At 40.4% G+C, this 19,927-nt stretch overlaps 1 protein-coding gene across 1 annotated transcript in view; it reads left to right on the top strand.

The window, feature by feature from the left end:
* The window catches only part of tmtc2b (transmembrane O-mannosyltransferase targeting cadherins 2b), an 81,872-nt gene extending 65,030 nt beyond the window's left edge, over nucleotides 1–16,842 (top strand). The window contains exons 9-12 of the mRNA XM_005734796.1: nucleotides 4,249–4,330; nucleotides 6,624–6,738; nucleotides 10,118–10,181; nucleotides 14,477–16,842. Of these exons, the coding sequence (XP_005734853.1) occupies nucleotides 4,249–4,330; nucleotides 6,624–6,738; nucleotides 10,118–10,181; nucleotides 14,477–14,656 (441 nt within the window). The 3' untranslated portion in view covers nucleotides 14,657–16,842. The remainder of the gene's footprint in view (nucleotides 1–4,248; nucleotides 4,331–6,623; nucleotides 6,739–10,117; nucleotides 10,182–14,476) is intronic.
* The last annotated feature ends 3,085 nt before the right edge of the window (nucleotides 16,843–19,927 follow it).

The following is a 19,927-nucleotide window of genomic DNA, read 5'->3' as shown; positions in this document are numbered from 1 at the left end:
GTTTATGAGATTAATTTAAAGTTAATTTCTACTTTTGCTGTTTTATAGCATCTTTCTTTGCTTTGGAGCAAATACATCAAGTTTCAGGGCAAAACAAACACACTGATGTCCTCGGGGTCATTTTAGCTTCTCTGTAAAGTTTAATCAAACGAAATGGCTTCCTGATTTTGTCGTGCCTCCACATTTGCATCTTTAATGTGTTACTAGAAGCTACTAAAACAGTATTCTTAATCAACTGCCTAGAGAGCGCTCGAATCTCTACACTAAATGGAAAGAAAGCTAACACTGCCCGGCATCTTCCAGGTCGGCAAGTGAAAGTGAAACCTGTCTTGTGTTTTACTAATGAAAAAAATGGAGGCGTCTCCAGTATAGGAGCAGTTTCCAGAGTCCTTGAGTTTATGAGGAGCTGGTCGTGCAGTCGTTCGGTGATCGACTGCAGCAAGACGTACATACTCGGAAAAGAGCTGAGAAAAAAAGTAGTCCGATCTGAAAAGGACTGTCAGAAGACAAATAAACAAGTCAGCCAGAGGCTTGCTTAGAAGGTCAAAAAAAGGGTGGAGGCCTTGTGTTCAGCAGACACCCCTTTCATCCACTGCCTGGGCCCTAATGAGAGCAGCCGGCAGCAGTGATATCTGGATTTCCAGCAAACGGCTGCACTCTTCCTGCCCCTTTTTTATTTCCTCCATGGAAACAGAATTCTTTTCAAGTTTGTTTCATTTATAGTTTTTCCTCAATCATCATTTTGTGAATATCCTCACTGATAGGTGGAGGAATTTAACAGGCAAACCAATTTTTCCACAGTTTTTAGACATAATGTTGCCCTTTTTTGTGTCAACACATATAAAACCAAAAGCCTTGGAAATAAACTTGAAGTCAGTTACCACTTATATATCTGCATGGCACTGGCTACTGCCAGTAGCTAGTGAGCATAGCATAGCACATGAATTGGAAATAAAAAGCTTGGCTCCGGGGATCACTAATTAACACGTTATTTTTGGGCTGTTTAATCCATACAAAAACTGAGGTGTAAAAACCACACTTTGTGGTGTTATAACATTTTTATGTGCCAAAAGTTACTGAACCCAGCCAGGAAATACTTTGGCATATACCCCTAAAGAAAAAAACAAAGAATGTGTCTTTTTTTTTTTCGTGTGTTTTGTACAGACTGTAGGCTTGGACGGGCCGACTGCTTCTGCATTTTTTGAGTCTTCAGAAAAACCACAAACTGTCTTTCATCTGAGTTGCTGAAGTGCTGTACAGTTGTGGATCATTGTTATTAGTCCTCTGCACACTGGCGGTGGATTGATTTGCCGTTCTGTCCGCTGACTGGTTGCCAGCTGAAAGAATAGATCAACTGGCAACGCAGATAAAACTCACTTATTAAGTTGACATGATCCCTGTGAAAAATTCAATGGAACCAAAACCCATCAGCAAGGATGGTTTCAGGGAATAACTCAATACTTTAAAGGAGAGTATTAAGACTTGGTAAAGTTGATTCAGAGAAGAAGTCTGTGAGCTGTGAGGAGAAACTTAGGAAAGTGTTATTGATTTGGGGGAAAGTAGAGTTCAAACCTTCGGGGATAAATCTCTGTAGCTCTCTGACCATGATGGATGGTTTAGGGGTCTTGAACCCCTGTGATCCCTTGAGTGCAAATGAAAGTGCGATCAAAGACGGGATCTAACTTACTTGGATAGGCTAACAGTGACTCTATTCTTTAAAGGAATTTCTGAAAGATTTTATTGAAATGTGTCAGACAAATGTTACCTGTGAACACAGGCTGTTGTTTAATATGTACCGACTCCGGCGTTTAATGTGATCCAAAGCAGTGCAGGAAGAGCAGCCGTCTGTCACCTCCCACCTCTGCCCTCCCTGTGCAACAACTGTGAGCGATGAAGACACTTCAGATGCTGTCAGGGACTTTGAGGTTCAGATCCCTCTGGGAGAGGCTGCAATATAAGGTTTAGCAGCAGGGTCAGAGAAGGGTGAGTGGTGGGTGGCGGAGCGAGCCTTTCTGTGGCTGCTGAGGCGCAGAGAGCAAAGAGACGGCGTGGATGGTGAGAAGGACAAACAGGGGAAGAAAGGGAGAGTTAATCACACAGATCAGTATTGCATGCTCAGCCCTGCTGACCCCCTGCACCTTCACCGACACCCTAAAGAAGCAGGATGTGTTGTTGGTTGTGCATAATTATAATTATAATGCTCACAATATTGGATTCAGTCATTCACTTGTCATTTCCACAACTAATACAGTACAGGTTTCATTCATAATAACCTCGACACTCACAGAGCCAGGGATGCATCTGCAGTTGGCCCAATGTTATCAGGAGATTTGAGGTGTGAGGCGTGCGCAACTGAGCTCAGCGAGTGTGCGACAAACAGGAGAATATTGCACAATAAGTCACCTTGCTTAATAAGTAGATATCCGACAAAGCTGTATTCACATGTACTCAGCAGATGTTTGTATGTTTGCATGCTAAACTAGTGTTGGACAATGACAAACAGACTTTAAACAGATTCTACTTACCATTAAACCTAAACAGCCACATCAAACTATCTTTTAGTTTGCTGAGAAAGCCAAGATACGATATCTCCGCATGGTAGCGACTTGGTTACACCTTTAGCTCATGTCCTAAAGCACATCCTGCTTTATTAACTGTTTTACAATGACCAATGAAGTGATATGTTTACTGGAGTAATAAACAGAGTACAGTCATCATTTATAGACGAGGTTCCTTCATCCCTTTCTCGTGCTGCATTGGTCGTACCTTAGATGAAAGCTATTCCTATTTATTGCCACTCATAATCACAGCTTCTATATAGATATATATAGATAAAAGAAGATTGTTTTCGTCTGATTAAGGGGATTCGGTGAAATTAAAAAGGGTAGCACAGTTATTAATTTTGACCTATAATAAATGATTTTTTAACAAGTAATAAAAAAAGAAAAAAGTTGTTACATTTTTGAGGTCCTACCAACATCTCGCTTATTCTGTGTATGGTCTCTGTTAATATTCTTAATGTGTCACAGCCCACATCTTTCATGCACTTAGACCTAAAACCCATTTCAGTCTGTCAAAGTTTAAGCTGTAGAGGTTTAATAACTGTAGGTCTTTGTTGAAAAAAGCAGCTGGCGGTAAAATGTCTGCATTCCCCCATCTGTGAATATAAGTATAAAAATACACAAAAGTGATGCTTTTCAGAATAAAACTTCAATCAGCTCTGTTAAACGTGTCCTTGGCACAGGCTTCGTTTTCTGCAGCATCAATGGAAACTACACTCAGATGTTTACATTAGAAATTTCTGTATTTATTGAATCTACCGCTCACTGAAAATGAAGTCTGCAGTCATTAATACGATATAGGGCCCATTCCTTCTGTATGACTGAACTAAAGTTCTGCGCTAAGTGTCCCACTCATTCACGTTGTTTTTACTGGCTTTGCATAATCCAGTAATGCCTTAGTATATTAGTCTTCATGAGAAGGCTTTATCTCTCTCTCAAATGCATACTGATGGCTGCATTATTAATGCATCAGCTTTTATCGATGAGTGCACATGGTTAATTGTTGATCAGATGACATCTGGTGCCCAACTGAGATCAGTGATGTGTCAGAGTCCCAGTTGGCACTTCTATTGGCCAGCTGCTCGGTTCTGTTAGAGCTGTGATTGGTTACATGTCACAGTGTAAAGGGCCTGAGGAAGCTTTTGCGGTCTGCAGGGCTTCAGTGTGTCTTCTTCACATCATATTATGCTCGCCCCCCCTCCGGTATGGATTCTTTCTGGAACATAAAAACAAAAATAAAAATCATATGTGTTTGTGTGCAGTACACCTGTACTTGGGGCATTATAGACACAAGCCTTTCTGTTTTCTCCTCTTCGCTACTCACTGTCTTGTTTAATAGCAGTTAGGCCACACACACTGACAATCTGCAGCTATGCTCCGGAAGTGCTCTTTGCAAAGATAATATGTTTAATGAATGAGACTTTACCCTGTCTGGTCTGCTGTGCTAAACGTGACAGCGTCTGCTTTTGTGGGACGACACATGAGCCTGACGGAGTAACAGTAGCGATCCGTGTGTTTCGTGTCTATTTGTTAAGATTTATTGTTAGAGTACGTCTGTGGTTGGAAGAGGGACATTAGGTATACACAGAGGTATTTTGGCTGTTGAGTCGAGTGTGGTGTTTTTAGACTGAGTAGCTTTGAGGAGCAGTTGAAACAATAATGACTGTGTTTAATCCATCTCTCTCAGGGGCAGAAAACAGAAGCGGAGAGGTACTTCCTCAAGGCCATCCAACTCGATCCCACAAAAGGCAACTGCTACATGCATTATGGTAAGCACGGATATATGTTTCTCTTCCAGTCTGACTCACACCAGATTTCTTTTTACATTTCAAATATTTGATTTGGAAATTTCGCGCATACATGCTGCACTTGTGCAAGACGAGCACTTGTGCACCTTAGCCGGTTGTTTGTACAACAGAGTTGGCTGACCCTTCTGCCATTTCTGTTTTTATTCTTTGTGATTAGTCGAGAGTCACAGGAAGCAGGGTTGATTTCCTTAGATTGTTCACTGATTTGATGGGTGTACAGAACGTGACAATTTTAGCATATGCCTCTTCTCAAGCTTTCCATTAATCAGCAGTATTACCTCCTGGATTTAATTTCTTTCATAGTACCTTTGAGTTTGTAAAAGCATTTAAAGCCTTGTCTTTGTGATCACCAGGTCGCAAGTGACATTTAAGGAAATTGGTTAATGGTGGATTTTTGCATTTTGTTGAGTACTGTGTGTGTAGGTTAATTATCCAGCCAATCAGGATATGGATTGCATTGATCCGAGCACAGAGACGGTGTTATTTCAAGAAATTACTAAACGGTACTAATAATAAAGGAGATATAATATCCATATGGAACATCCATATAACATCATTTATCTTATTTCTGTTGGCCCAAGTAAAAATATGCAGCAATTAATTTCTATTTCTTGTTCAGATCACAGCTATGGTTTAATTTACAAATATATCTATTCACAGCTAAACACATCAGATCTGCCATATACTGCTGGGTTTTCATTACTTTAGATTGACTAAGTTGTTTGTTTTTCAAAATGTTTTTTGTTTCTGAGACCGAGTGTCCTCAGGCCTGAAGAAGACTCTTCAAAAAAGGTCTTAGAGTGCACTAAAAATCATGAATTTAATTTAGCTGTGTTTATTTGATCATTTTCACTTGCCTGCCTTAGGCAGCAATGCTAGTGATGTGTTTTTTCCTATGTATTAAAAAAGGCATACACTATCCTGCTACAAATGGAGTTTCAGTCAGCATTATTAGAAGTGTACTGCCTCATTTGGGGCTTTTGAATTTTAGTTAAAAAAATATGTAATAAGTAAAGAAGTTAGCTGATTATTGCTTTCATCCATTTATTCTGCTGGTTACTAAGGTAAATGAATTACTTCCATTGAAGAATTGAGTCATATATGCCTGGGAATAGTATTAATAGGTGATACTTTTATGTTTAGACTTGCATTCCCAACTACTTAGTAAATTAAAGGGTCAAGTAAATTAATTACGCATACATTTATTTATTTCTTGTCCAGCCTAAATGTCACATGAAAACCTCGCGTGGCGTTCCCCAGGGGTCAGGTCTTGGTCCCATTTAATTCTCTTTCTATACACTGTGTAAGATAATCTGTAAATAATATAGTGTTAATGTTAGTTTTAACTGTTAGGATACTCAACATAAATAACATATGTTTTTTTACTTAGCCCGAGTTCTTTTTTGTGTTGCTCGAAGGAAAGAAAAAAACCCAAAACGTAGAAATCTGTCCTCCAGCATTAGCTAGCCCGCTCACAATCTGGGTATGAGCTTAAACTGACAAAGTCGTACAGCCGTACTTTCTCCAATTAAGAAATAATGCAAAAGATTAAAATTATTATATTTTAAGTAAAAGCATATTATTTTTGCTGTTGTGTATCAAAGTCGGGTCCGTTTTATTAGTTGATGTGTTTGTCTCTGACAGATTTGATTTCATTTATCAAAAACAGTGCAAAACTGCAGATCTGGAGGTTTTTAGTGCACAGTTGCAGCCTAAAAACTCACTTAAAATACAGCTCTTGCCTTGTCCTGCACTAAAGGCTCCAGTTTCATTCACAGTTATTAAAAAAATGCGCTTGGGTTCACTTGGTGGTTTAGCATCCTGGCACAGCATTGGAGCTTACCAAAATCAACAGTGTATTAATTCCCCCTAAACCTGGCTCTTACCGAGGGGTCCGCCCCGCACTGGGCCTTGTCAGGCTTCTATAATCCCCTCTCATTAGGCTGGTCCACAGAGGTTAACTGCAAGGAAGGCGCACCCGTAATAAGACATAACCCTCCTGCTGAAAACATTTTTATCCAAAGGGAACAGATCTATCAAGGCTGATAATCTGAACAAATGAGTCTGAAAGATGGCCAAGGAGAGATTTTATGCTGCACTTATATTTAATGTTTCATCATATTGTCACAAGTGCAGACTAGTCTGTCCCTCTGCCCAGGCCAAAAGAAACACTGCGAGGCCGTGTATCCCTACGTGCCCCTGTGGGGATCCCAAAGTGTTTTAATAATGGTGCTGTTCCCTTCTGCCCTGCCAGGTCAGTTTTTGTTGGAAGAGTCACGGCTGCTTGAAGCAGCAGAGATGGCAAAGACAGCTGCACGCCTTGACAGTGGGGAATTTGATGTGGTCTTCAATGCAGCCCACATGCTCAGGTATGTTTTTGATTGGCGTGATTTTTTCTCTTTCCTCAGGTTTGATGATTTCCTTAGTGCAAGAGCATGCATAAAGACACTGGATGTATTTTATTCTGCCTAGATGAGATGGGTGGGCCACAGTTTTCTGTGGCTGAGTAGAAAGAAAGCTGTGTATGAGAGAGGGAGGTCTACTGTCTGCACGTTTTATCCAGGGGCTTACACCATTCCTCAGCCTCTGTGATTTACTTGGCTATACTTTGTAATCCTCTTCTCTTGCTGCAGTGCCAGCTCTAGAACTCCTGGTTTATCTTAGTGCGTAGTGTAGCTATATATCTCAGAGGGCTGTCTCTCAAATTACATATACCACTCTGTCTCAGTCTTCCATCACTGGCCAGTGCTCATATTTGAACGCATAATTACAAATTAGTGCAAAGTTCAGCTGTTGAGGCTAAGCAGGAAAGCCCACAAACTGTTGTTTGTGAATGAGAGCCATGTGTGGGATTGTATAAATACAGCTATGTGCCAACTTACTGAATGCTTCCCCCCTCCCCCTGAATAAACCTCCAACTTTATATTAGCCAGTGTAGCGATTTCCTTGTTTAATTAGTCACCGTGGGCAACTCTCTGCATATTTGTCAAAACTACGACTGCCAGCTGTAAAGAAAGATAACTCGTGGACAAGTGCTTCGCTGGACTCACCAGAGTTACTGTGCTTAAGAGTACATCAGTGCACTCCCACTCAGCTTTGTTCAGCGTACCTCTGCTGATCGTGTAGTGTCTTCACCACCAACGGTTTCAGGCATAGAGAGCCTCTCCTAGAGTCCAAACTCCTGGCAGCTAAGTGAGCATCAAGCAGCGCTCGGGTTGAACTCATCTCCGCCTGCTTGGCATGGGGTCTCACTCCCTCCACAGCTCGTGTTCTTTATGTGTTTGTCTTGGACGTAGATGTGGAAAGCCCATCGGTTGGTGGGGACACAAGTGAATCTGCACAGGAGAGGGGAAGAGATTAAAAGGGGGAGCAGTAGCTCTCAAATTTGCAAATGTCGTTTATTACCCCTTTGGGCTTTTGGTTTTGACTATTTTGCTTTCAAACTAATAATTTTCATCTGCTTCGTTTTAAGAGTTCTTTTATTTTTTTCAAAACGAATGTAGGACAGGAAAAGTTGGGCAATAGTAAGGCCAAGAGGTACATGCTTGTACTTCCCATGAGTATGTCAAATGCCAGTGAAAGTGAAAAATTACACTGTGAAGTCGTAGAGTAAAGTACAATCTGTAGATTTCCAAAGGCAGCCCTGGGAAAAGCAAACATTATAAAACACACAAGCACTTTATCCACACGCAGTTTACCTCATACCATAAGCCCTTAGTACTGTACGCTGCTATCGTGCCATAATCTTAAACCGACTATGAGACCAAATGTAAATTTTGTGAAATATTTGATGACTGCAACTAAGTGTTGAAATTGCAGCCCAATGTCAGGCTTACAAGCAGAATTTGTCTTTGTTGTGATCTCCTTTTTTTAGGTGGCATTATTAGACAACAAGATCACTGGTTTTTAATTATGGACAAGAATTTTTTATTATTTTTTTATTTCATTAATGCCTGTTTTTGTCATCAGCCTCTCTCGCAGTTCCTGTGCTGGTATAGCCTTACAATAGCTCCTATTCCAATGGTTGGCCTTCACTGTCTACAGTGCTCTCACAACCCACAGTCAGACGGCTCTAGGAGGTCCTGTAGCTCTGCTGGTTACAGTGTGGCAGCTTTCCAGTTCTCCTCTCTTAATGTGTTTATAAATGTGATAATGATATTATGGAATTAGATTTGTGCATTTTTCATCTCTGAAGGATCTGCTTTCTAAATATTATGCTGGCAAACAAACATATGGTTGTGGTTGGATGTGAAAGCCACATTTATAATCTCAGGACAAATTCAGCAACTCGAGTTGGTGTTTGGATCCCTGTTGGAATGTAAAATGCTTCTTTCTGAAACAAAAAAGGGAGAAACCCAGCCATAGCGTATTCTTCTGTATATCTGAATATGTAAGCAAACACAACGTATAACTTTGGCAGTGTCAGTTGACCCACTGTGGTCAACTACCATAAAGTTTTGTACAAACAGTCTTGAGAGGAAGAACGACGACTGACTGGGGGGATTTTTTTTCTATAGCACCACAATGATCTTCTTATTCACGGCGTAAGCTGAAGTGAACTGGAATGGACTGACACCAAATGATCACTAAACGTGGACACCCGTCAGAACATTAGCATTTAGCTAACACCAGTTTGTGGCTAACGTTAGCCTCAGAGAGCTACAAGCTATTTGCATCGCATTGTTTTTCTGGAGGCTCTTTTCCTGCTATATAAAATATAAGGTATAGGTATTTTTTTCTAACTCTGAATTATAAATCATCTCCTTCATCTTTTAAAATTAAAGGATTAAGATTTCACAAAACCAAACATAGATGTATACGCAGGTCCAGATGTTTCTCTGGAACTACGCAGATGACGATCTCATAATAAAGCACGACAGCCTAAATGAAAGCATGGCTATAAAAGCTTCGCTTCCTTTGATCATTCTGACTTAAGGGGCTCCACAGCCGGCCGCTGTTGACTCCGTCCTTGACTATGTCAGTGTTAAATTGTTTTTAATTGGGCAATTGTTACCATAAGGGCACAGCCTGAAGCTGTGTGTCATAAAGGTGATGTCTGATATGCCAGAAAGTTAACAACAGGAAGTGTTTTGTGACCGAGGAGCCACCGGCTTATGTGCAGTAGTACAGTGGGTTATGAAAGAAGATGATGCAGCCGTGTTGTAACTGTAGTTTTCGTGTCCTCAGGAACAGTGTGTTTCTGGTTCCAGGGACTCATGCCGACAAGCCATCTGCTCAAAAATCCTTTTTGTCACAATTTGGCATATGCAGCATATTTTGGAGCATTCAGTTTGTACGCTCTGCTGTTCTGTTTTGGTTTTGGGGTTTTTATTGATGGTATGATTACGTTTCTGTTTTAATGGTGTTTGCACAGTTTAACTATCTCAATATCTATCAAGTGTTGCAACCCACATTTTTCCAGACTAAATGTAAACAGATATGTACAGTGAATATTCCAGATGAGCCTCGGTTTCTTGGTATGCAATGAACTAGATGTCCTGACCTCAAGGTTCAATTAGAACAGAAAGTGCTTGCAGTGCACTGCTCAGCACAGATGTTATCGAAAGATGCTATCGAACGAGAAGCCTACGGGCGATTGGATTGGCTTTTCTCATCCCTCATGCTGTTCCTCTGCGTTACTTTCTCACTGACCCTCGAGCGCTAGTAAACACGAGGGGTTCAAGGCCTCATCCGAAGCCAGCAGCAATAAAAATGAGTAATGACCGCCTCTCTGTTTTCCTTTTGCAGACAAGCCAGCCTAAATGAGGCAGCCGAGAAGTATTACGGACAAGCAGCGAGCCTGAGACCCAACGTGAGTAAAACCACAGCTAGCTAATCTTCCCCCGTTACTATTTACTCTGATGGACAATGCGCAATCGCAGTTTGGGTGGCTTTCCAGTATTATTACTCTCTGATCTGCTTTTGCACAACACCATGCATTGTCAATGGAGCTCAGACAGATGAATGCTAGGTTTTTACTATGCCCAGAGATTTGCTTGTCCAACATCCATCACCAACTTCAAAGGAGAGGCCAGGGTAAGCAGAATGAAAAGAATAATGATAATAACACTGAGTCAGGGGACTGTGACGTCTTGAAAATGAATGGGATCCAGTCTTTGAGAGCTCTGACAGGGAGGGTCAAGTTGTTTAAGTGAGGGTCACAGAAGGAGCAAAGTATGTTTGGCATGTGGTCACCCTGTTTATTCCTGCGTCTTGATTAAAAGAAATCAGTTTGGGATTAATGATCAACTATATCTGAACAATGATATACAGACAAAGCAAAGTCTAGTGTTAGGACCACATAAACCCTGGGATAACACAAACAAATACTGACAAATGGAGCAACCAAAACTTGAGTATAACAGAGGAATTCGATGTTTTTTCCATACATGACGAAATTCAAAGAGCGTAACTGTTCAGATCCCTGACCGTTCCCACTGATACTTTTTCTGATGTCTAAATAATTACTGTTAACTGCCTCCACCCAAAATGCACAGCCAGCGTTGATTAGATGTTTATAGGCCGCTTATTGTGCTCCACATTGCCGACAATAGACCGAGGTAGAGCTGCTGTGTTTTCCGTGTGCCCAGCTAAGTGAGGAACGAGATGTGAAATACTGTTCTTTAAATAACAATAATAATAATTATACATTTTTTGCTTTTAATGAAACCCGTCGGTATTGTACATCAAATATTGCAGTTTTGATATATGACAGGATGATTTATGAGCATGTTTAAAGCATAACTGGGTTCTGAAAGGTTTAAAGAGTACAAACTCATTATCGATAACACATCGATTTTGTGGAGTCTCACATCAGGTTCTTGTCATTAATCCATAACAGACTCTTGCATACACAACTACAGCCAGTTTGGAGTTAACAAGTTGGCTTCAAACTGTTTGGAGAGTGTATGAAATACACACAACACCATTTCTGTGTCAGTGTTGTTCAGTTCGTCTGTAAATTAAAGTCTCGAGATGTTTGTGTACTCCGTAGTCCTCGTCCACATGCAGATGTTTTGCCCCTGTCGGGTCCACTTTTTGGGAAACTTTTTGTTATTTGTGTTGCTTTACAGCTGAGGCATTATTATAATTTAGCATCTTCATCCATCTTCCTTACCTGTATCCTTTGTTCTTTCCAATGTGATTTGACTTAAGCCACGTACGCTGTCTATCTTCATTTGTCATTTCATGCTTTACTGCGACTTGACTCTTTGCTCTCCAAAGGCCCTGGTGTTTTATATTAGGCACATGTCTGCTTGCTTTCAGGGAGAGAGGACACTTCCTTCCATTCAAAGGATTTAACAGTCCTACAGTTCCCTCAATCTAGATAAACTAAATCGGGTTGGATGCTTGCTTAGCATCAGTTGCTCTCTATAACCTATGACATCTGCCCTTTCAAAGTTTCCAACTTTATATGGATAGTCTTTGCTTAAATGGCTATTTAAAGTCATTGCAGCCAGGTCATTCAACACCTGGTTTTACACTGAACATTCACAACCTCTATAGCATATGTTGCTGTACAGTCTAGGCTAATATGCTCTGCATCTGGACATGCCTCTGCTCCTGCATGCCTATTTCAGCGAGGGTGGGGAGGCAGAGAGGTTACAGAGCAGCAGGAAATGAGAAAAAAAATAAAAGCTTTTGACAAGCCAGTGTTCTGCAGTGTGTTGCAAGGGCTAGGAAGAATGCAGAAACGGGGGTATAAATCACAAACGGCTTAGATATATGAAGAAGGGGGAGAAGCAAAGGCTTTTAGTAGTCTTTAGCTTTGAGTCTGCAGGGTAGACTTAGGAGGGAAACAAAATTCAAGGATTGCTAAGTTGTGCATGGGTGAAAAGAGCAATCTTTGAAGCTATGCTGCAGCTGTGCTAAGAAGAAAACCAGCACTCTGTGGATTTTCTACCCAGGAGTCACTGCACAGTGTTTCACGTGTTACACCACTCATCAGCAAGTGTCCTGGGGAGCGGTAAAAAGTGTGAATACAAGCTTTGTTAGCTTTCTGGAAAACATTTACTTCTATTCTCCAGGATCCATCCATTCAAACCCTGACTTTGACTGGACAGAGTTTGTTTGTTAAAGTCTTACTGCCCACCTGCTTCAGTGAACTCACACATGTATTAGAGACTGGGGCAATGACATTTTTTTGTTTTTTGTTAACACACCATACATCAATACATTGTGGCTCCGTTTATGTGTCGTCACTGTCACTGTCAACTGTGTCCATCTGTATAAGAAAAAATACTTTGGCTCACAATTTTCTGACTTTTAAAATGCACCAACTTGTAAACTGAAGCCTGGCGGTTATTCTATGATTTAAACATCCAATGATGGGTCAAAAAGAAGGTAATTTAGAGTGCCTCAGAACTACCCCAGCCATTAAATTCAAGAACCCTGGCTGCTAGCAGAACAAATTTAGTTTTGCCAGGATGCTTTAAATTAAAAGAAAGATCCTCTCCAACGAGCTACAGTAGAGGTCTTGGTCGTGTCAGTCCTTCCTTTGGGCCATGCATGTGTTCTATGTTTTACATTTTATGTATGACTTTTATCCTGTCTTCCTTCTGTCACCCCAACCAATCACAGCAGATGGCCCCGCCCCTCCCTTTCTTCCTGTTAAAAGGGAGTTTTTCCTTCCCACTGTCGCCAAAGTGCTTGCTCATAGGGGGTCATATGATTGTTGGGTTTTTCTCTGTATCTATGAAGCGCCTTGAGGCTACTTGTTGTGATTTGGCGCTATATGAATAAAATTGAATTGAATTGAATGTGTTTACAGCAGAAAATGGTTTTCTCTCAAGGGGACTGTGGTATAGTTGGGCTATACTGGTTGAATTCTGCCAAAGAGAAAAACACTCTCCTTCTCATTAAAATGGAGATCATGCATGGAGCATCACTCATCCTACTCTGGCACTGGAAAAACTGTGAAATGTTTTGTAAGCGAACAGTCCAGCAAACGGCATCGTTCACACAATTCCTCGTAGTTGGGAATATATGAGACAAAGGCTAACACTCTTAGGAGAGCTTCTGTGCTTCAAAGTGTGACACTTAAACTCCAGATTCACATTAATATAAGAATGTAAACTGTCCAGTTATTCATCTGGGGTTGTTTATTTGGAGAGTTACTTAAATGTTGATATACTGTAGATTCAGAGTGTCATCTATTCACTTTTCATCTATTATGATTTCTCCGTTCGCTCTTTCAACAAGAGAAATACTTTGGGTTACCTAATGGACCAAAATAAATTGTTCACCTCTTTAAATATCACAATCATGCATGTTTTAAGTCAGATGTGCATGTGATGATCGTTATAGTAAAAAAGTCTTTCTTTTTTTTTTTTTTAACATCCTCGTATCCTAGGAATTACAATTATAGAAATCACAATAGTCCGAAGCAGTAGCCTCACTACACGATTAGACATGTTTTTCACATTTCAAACTGAAATAGTGATCAGATGTGGCCCTTCCCTAGCCCTGGATATCCTCCTGACATGATTGCACCCCAGACACATTTCCTGTAGTTTGGTCCTCATGACTCACTCATTGCACCGCTGATGATTTTGCCCCTCGGCACTAACGAGAATAAACAGTATATTCATCTCAACCCACTTCAAAGTCGCGGTCGCTCTCTCTGACATCTACGGCCACAGACAAGACACAGAGACACGCAAAGCAGCATGGTTACCAAACTCCAAACAGGGTCTGGGTGATCAGACGAACAGAAACCACTGTGTTAAAAAATTACTTTCTTTATTTAAGCCTCACCTCTGGCATTTTCTCTTGCTTTTGTCATAAGAGACAAGTTACTGTTACTAATTTTTTCCATTTCCATTAAATTATGTACATCCCAAAGTGTGAACAGATGGACTTTATGTGCATTATTTATCAGCCCGTGGATGTAGTAAAATTTTAATTTTTTATTAAAACATGTCTCTAGTTAAAACACTGTCCTTATGTGTATGTTAGCTCCCGTTTGCTATGTCCCAGGCAGCTGTGTTTGTACCAACTACACTAGTTTATAAACTGTTGCATTGTCTTTTGAGCTTAATCTCTGAATCCAATTGGTCTTACCCTAAAATAACTAAGATCGCTCTCTTTTTTCTTCTTAAATTTCAGTACCCTGCAGCTTTGATGAATCTTGGGGCAATCCTCCACCTCAATGGGAAGCTGCAAGAAGCTGAAGCCAATTACCTCCGAGCACTTCAACTAAAACCAGATGATGCCATCACCCAGTCCAATTTGCGTAAGCTGTGGAACATCATGGAGAAACAGGGCTTGAGGACCACGAGCCCCTGAGCTCAAGAGATCCCGCCTACTCGCCATCTGCACACCAGACCCGGGAAAAGGACAGCCTACACGCTCCTCATTTGCTCCTGTCATCCAGAAAAGATGGAAGAGACTCAGGGAGAATGTTTGCTCAAAGAGGCCGTGACCGTACCACACAGCTCTCCTAGTGACTCCTGAGCTTCGCATACACCTCAGGCCAGCAGCTTTCCTCACAATCATTGCTCACAGTTTGGCAGACGTTATGTGGTATTTGGACTTTTAAGTACTTTTTTCAAAATTAAGGCTTTTTTTCCTTTATAACTAAAGCACTTGAAGTAAGACCAGGTACATCCTTTAACATTTGAGATGAGTTATACTTAAACTAAGCAATTCTGCTGAAAGGTTTCTCAAAAAGAATTGTTGAACTGGGTAAAATTTAATATTAGAGATAAAAGAGAGGAAAGGATCTCATAACGCTGCACTGGGGGGGAGCGGGTAGTTTCCAACACCATTAAATGAAGTTCTTGGTTTGACCAGATACCACTTTGATCATGAAGACAGTACATGAAGAACTAACAACATTCAAAATCACAACTTAAATTTATATCTCAACTCTCCAGCTTGTGTACTGATTCATAGTCTCGGTGATGAAATTTGTTCATTAGAATATACACACTTTGCTATTATTGCAAACCATTTTTAGCACTCTCCTAATATTCGGTGACAACTTGAAAAAGGGAATTGAATTTGTTAGCCATTGCAGCACAACGGTAGCCTCTGCAAATGTTCCGCTTTGCAAAACCCAGCATATTTTGGCAGTTAAGCTCAAAAAGTGAAGAAAAATTAGTATTGTAATGACTTAAAAGGTGTAATATCTTTTTCATGAGTGTAGCAGGAAGTGTTTTTATCATTACAGATCTTCTCTGCATTGGTTAAGAAGTCACCATGGCAGTTAAGAAACTATACATAGAAATGTTAAGCTACCTTCCTGTGGAAGTAACAGACAAAAAATAGGTAGGTACTGTAGATTCAGGTACACCGCCTTGCTACATGCCCGAAGCTTTTATAGAAGAGTGTGTAAGGACCTTAAGCAGATGAAGGAGTTCTTCTAACCAAATACAAAAACTATGCTGATGCACACCTTTTAACCACAGAACAGTGCACAGTCATGGTGCATTTGAGGGAAATATTTTAATGCCTTTATGTTGATATAAGTAAGTTTAGTGTGTGTGTGTGTGTGTGTGTGTGTATAAATTAATTCTAATATATACCTACATAGTGTATAGTATCAAAAAAATCATCGAAAGCAGCAAAAAAGTAGCCAGACACGAATTTGACTGCGTTACTGAGCAAGTTTGGCTTTTTACATTATTACAGTATTTCTCACATTGTCAGTCTTTCAGTCTCATTTGTACATATTCTGTGTAATTTGTTTGTTTTATTGTCAGCAAGTGAAACAGCACCTTCCCAGAGGTATCAGCATGTACCATATTTAGAATAATTTGTTTGTTATTGGTCACAAACCTCTCAGCTATCCGTGTCCTTTGTTTATTTCATTTTAAGTTATTGCTCTGTGTTAACTAGCAGCAGAACCAGCTGGTACTGTGTTTTTAGATGTAAAAAGAAGGAAACGACAGCTGTTATGTTTACTCCTGTGGTCATTATGGAGGAAATACCCAGTTATGTGGCCCGTCGTGGGTAAATACAGAGCAGCGTCTACAACGAATGGTAATGTTTTTTGAGTTTATGTCATTTGTTACAGTCACAATGCTATAACACCGTTCTGTTTTTAGCTATGATGAAGATTCACAGTTCACATTAATTCCTAGCACTGTATGTCACACACATCAGACATATCGTGTAATTATCACATGTATATATAAAGTGTTTATGAAGAAACACTGTCCGCTTGTTTTAATGAAGGTGTTTGAGAAAAAAAATGTTTCACTCTGTGTCTCTGCTCAGGGATCTCAAGCGGTGGGCTATTGCAGAAACTTGTTCACGGAGCGTTTACTAAATTAAAATTTATTTTTGAAAGTTGTTGTATTTGTATAAATTATCGAGCTTTGTAGCCCCATTTTTTCTCCTTTTTGTATTATAAAATGAACAATGTGCCAGAGTAGACCTTTCTTCCCAGTGGTGTTTCTCTTTGTTTTGTTTGTCTGCTTATTTGTTTGTTTGTTTTTCCACAATAAATTGATGGTGTTCTGCTTTGACGAGTGCCTGTGCAGCCATTATTGCTGATAGTGTAGGTCACAGATTGATATTAAGGTTTTGCCAGTCACACTTTGGAGCAACAGCTTGAGTTTTACATCAAATTTCCGTTGTATTAAGCGTTAATGGGGTGATCGTCCATGCTGTGGAACAGCTTTTACAGGGTATATAAAGTTGCCCCCTGTAAATTTGCTAAAATGTGTCATAAAATCAACTCAAATGAATTTCCTCTGCTTTGATCTTTGTACAACAAAGGAGACATGTAAATATTGCCATATGGAAGGGGTAGCAGTGTGGAGCCACATATGGTCGGTGTGTTTCGATTCCACCCGTCCCACAATTCAGACCCCGTTGACAAGTAAAGGGCCTTTCCCTGTGAACGAAGCAGTCTGCCTTGTGATGTTTCTCACATGTTCTGCCTCGAAGGTCTGCGTCCATGAACCGAGCTCACCATGGTGCCCAGATTTCCTTATCGAGCTGGAATGCATGGGCGCTGCTTGCACTCACAGTCCAGTTTGGCTCTTCTTCTCATAACACAGGTGCGCTTCACTTAATCTCTGCATCAAATAGAGAAAGTTGACAGTTTGTTGGGTTGTGGAGTCACGCCGCAAATGTGACGTAGTTTTATTTATTGCTACATGAAACAGTAGGCATTTGACTGTCTTCCCATAGCTTGCTAACTGTGAAATTACACGTCAGCTCACATAGTTACCATTCCCTAAAATAGGGAATGTCATGTTTCCAGTGGAGTCTGCAACCAGACAAGTAGATTTGTATGCAGTTATTAAAACAAGGCAAACATGAACTTCTGATCATAGCACTGGTAATAAGGAAAGGGAATAATAATAAAAAAGGAGGCATGGTGGCGCGGTGATTAGCACTGTCGCCTCACACCTGGCCAGGGTGTGTACACGTTCTCTGCGTGGGTTCTCTCCGAGACGTGCACTTAGTGTGGTTAGGTTAATTGGTAATTCTATATTGTCCATAGGTGTGAATGTGGGTCTGTCTCTATGTTTTAGCCCTGTGACAGACTGGCGACCGTCCAGGGTGTAGCTGTGGTAGCTGGGAAAGGCTCCACCCCCCACGATCCTGACAAGGATAAGCAGATGGAAAGAAGGGAAATGGACAGATTATGACAAGGCACTGAATTTTCAGGAGGTTTGAACAAGTGAGCTGACTAAAATAAATAATGTTTAATAATTGTTTAAATCTGCTTATTAATTATTTCATCCCATTTTTTTAGTCATAGTTGTTTCTGTCTCAAAATACTTAAGAGTAAACATGCACATGTAGGAAAGATGTAAAAGTCTAGAGTTAAAGCAGGTTAACACATGTTCACTGCAGTAATGCACCTGAATCCAGGTTGTGCACCTGCACTGTACAATACTCTCCTCGCTTGTCTGTTAGTGTTGCCAAAACACTTAAGCTAGTGTTCCTAAAATGAGGTAAGAAGACACACAGTGAGCACATAACTTTGGATTTCTGTGTCAGTGGCCTTTAAGCAAACAGTAGTGTTTCTGGGTTCTCGTCTGCCTTTAAAGCTCTCAACACGTGGGTGTTTATGCAAGCACATAATACTGCGAGTTCTCATTAGTACTTCGCAGCTTGGATGACTGTGGTACCAACAAGGCCAAATCACTGACAATGTCATTATGCGGTGCAGAAACCCTGCAAATTGATTTCAATTAAGAGTTTTAGACTGATATAAAGTGACATGGCCGTACCATAAATTATACAGAACTGATTTATATTTCATGCTAAAAGCGACATTTCTTTAACAATGTATGTTAGAATTGCTTTTATATTTAATTAGATGTAAAAATGGTTTCCCTGCTTCTTTTATACGCTCCACATTTCTCTCATTGTAAGAGATAAAGGATTGTCTGAAGCCAGGCCCCAAGGAAATCAGAGTCATATGACTTCTGCTCTTATGACTTTAGTGCGCTTCATTGCTTGATATGACCTCTCGCACTCTCCAACTGTTCAAACTGGGAGAAAGGAATTCATTTTATTATGCTGTGATCTGGCAAATCTGCCTGCTGTTATCAAGCAAACATTTCGTGGTATGTACCGATGGACTATCGCTACTTTGATCTCAAGCACCTGAGCCAGGCGCTCACAGTACCCGACCAAGCTTGTTTGGAGTGGTTCACTGTGCGTGATGCAGAGAAGTCTTCCCCTCTGGACCCAATACCCACTGTTATTATTTGATAAAAGAGGCATTAGGATGAAGCTCCTCCATGAGATCTAGATTTTGCCTCATATTATTGAAGCGTTTTGATGTCCAGAAAGGAAATTGTCTTTCTTTGGCTCCTGTTTATACAGGAGCTACTGTTCCTAAATGCAAAGAGGTAAAATGAGATATGGTAAAGTATGCAGATTCCTTTTAACAACTTCTTTACCTGAGTTTTTATAATTTGTAGAACAAAAAGAGTTAATAAAGGCTAATTGGCACTAAAACCACCATTTTTCTGGTTTTTGCATTCTGCTGATATATTGATTACAGCATATGCACAGCCATACAGAGAACCCAGCATGTCTGTAGACTCTGTCGGCTGTAGTTTTATTTACTGTATTTTTCAGACCATAAGGTGCACCCAATTATAAGGCACATTAAGCGAAACAAAACAGTCAGATAAGTCAAACTTTACTCAACTCATTCTTCTTGCTTCCTCCACTTCCGTACCATTGATTCGTTAATGCTGAATTCTCTGGCAGCTGCTCTATTCCCATGTTGTTGCAGTATATTAATGACTAACCTCGTATTGTGGATGAATTATCTCAGTTGTTCTCCTGACTGAAGTTTGGTCCGTTTACAGCATCCTGCCATGCAATTACATTTGTCCCTAACCATCGGGAACCCTCACGTTAACTTTTATCGAGTGGAAAAAAGTTGGCGTTCATCCTCCAACTTTTCTGTGTTTATGCTATGCTAACATAGCTGTGTAGCTAGCTACCACGTAGCACATCATTATATACCAGCTAGCTCAACTTCAGTAACCCTACAAACGTCACTGCTGTTTAGTTTTCTGTCTTCATTTATGTTGGAAGTGATAGCAGAGCTGTACGTTTGAATTTTTCAGAAAT

This window comes from Pundamilia nyererei, unplaced genomic scaffold (assembly GCF_000239375.1).
Source record: "Pundamilia nyererei isolate P.nyererei 1_Seehausen unplaced genomic scaffold, PunNye1.0 scaffold00060, whole genome shotgun sequence".
NCBI classification, from domain to species: domain Eukaryota; kingdom Metazoa; phylum Chordata; class Actinopteri; order Cichliformes; family Cichlidae; genus Pundamilia; species Pundamilia nyererei.
Note: the sequence above shows the minus strand (reverse complement) of the source record. Positions and strands in the feature narration are given on the sequence as shown.